The sequence below is a fragment of the Cyprinodon variegatus genome, unplaced genomic scaffold (genome assembly GCF_000732505.1).
Source record: "Cyprinodon variegatus isolate N-32 unplaced genomic scaffold, C_variegatus-1.0 Scaffold1134, whole genome shotgun sequence".
Classification (NCBI taxonomy): domain Eukaryota; kingdom Metazoa; phylum Chordata; class Actinopteri; order Cyprinodontiformes; family Cyprinodontidae; genus Cyprinodon; species Cyprinodon variegatus.
In genome coordinates, this window is record NW_015151587.1 from 140,624 (window position 1) to 141,790 (window position 1,167).

The following is a 1,167-nucleotide window of genomic DNA, read 5'->3' on the forward strand; positions in this document are numbered from 1 at the left end:
ATTCTATCTCTATAGTTCTGCTGCTATAGGCTTAGACTGCTGGAGGACATAGGGACCCCTTTTTCATCATTCTGCTTCATTCTATCAGCACACCTGATCGCAGCAAAGCTGAACTGCGATCATCTGAATCAGGTGTGCTGACGCTCAGAAACATCCAGAACATGCAGAGCAGGTGACTTGAGGACCAGGCTTGAAAAACAGTGTTCTAGAACAAGGCAGCCGTCCCCATTCAGAGCCAGAGAACGGTTCTGTACCTCTCCGTAATGCCTCTCCTCAGACGGGTAGCTGACATAAGGGGAGTAGGACAGCATGTCAGGCCTGTCGATGTTGTAGATAGCCTTGGTCTTTGGAAGAGCTGCCAGGTCCTTGTAGTCCAGCATCTCCTCTCCCAGTTTGGCCTGGTACCAGAACACAAGTAGAATAGATAAATAGGGAGCTTTTCCTGTTTCTTAGAACTTGAGGAGCCAGAGGAGGCGTACATAGATGACTCTGCTGGGCGAGCCAGAAGCACTGGATGCAGGAACTGAAGTGATGCTCTCAGAGGAGGTCCGAGTTACCTGAAACACAAACCACCACGTGTTAAACCGAGCACAGGTCCAACGGTTCCCTTCAGAACTCCAACGGCTACTAAACCATCCCCCCTTTAGGCTTCCACATCCAAAAGCACACGGCTGGAGCCCAAACGGTTAGTCTGGATTAGAGGAACCCGTCTGCATTAGAGGAACCCATTCTGGATTAGAGGAACCCATCTGGATTAGAGGAACCCGTCTTGATTAGAGGAACCCGTTCTGGATTAGAGGAATCTGTTCAGGTTTAGAGGAAGCTGTTCAGGTTTAGAGGAACAGGTTCTGGATTAGAGGAACCCGTTCTGGATTAGAGGAACCCGTCTGGATTAGAGGAACCCATTCTGGATTAGAGGAACCCATTCTGGATTAGAGGAACCCGTCTGGATTAGAGGAACCCGTCTGGATTAGAGGAACCCGTTCTGGATTAGAGGAAGCTGTTCAGGTTTAGAGGAACAGGTTCTGGATTAGAGGAACCCGTTCTGGATTAGAGAAATCCGTTCAGGTTTACAGGAACAGGTTCTGGATTAGAGGAACCCGTTCTGGATTAGAGGAATCCGTTCAGGTTTACAGGAACAGGTTCTGGATTAGAGGAACCCGTTCT

At 49.1% G+C, this 1,167-nt stretch overlaps 1 protein-coding gene across 1 annotated transcript in view; it reads right to left on the reverse strand.

Annotated features, from left to right (window-relative positions):
- LOC107101692 (actin-binding LIM protein 1-like) overlaps nucleotides 1-1,167 on the reverse strand; it is a 49,059-nt gene that overhangs the window by 18,500 nt on the left and 29,392 nt on the right. Inside the window, exons 10-11 of the mRNA XM_015400698.1 lie at nucleotides 480-557; nucleotides 255-398 (exon numbers count right to left, since the gene is read on the reverse strand). Of these exons, the coding sequence (XP_015256184.1) occupies nucleotides 255-398; nucleotides 480-557 (222 nt within the window). The remainder of the gene's footprint in view (nucleotides 1-254; nucleotides 399-479; nucleotides 558-1,167) is intronic.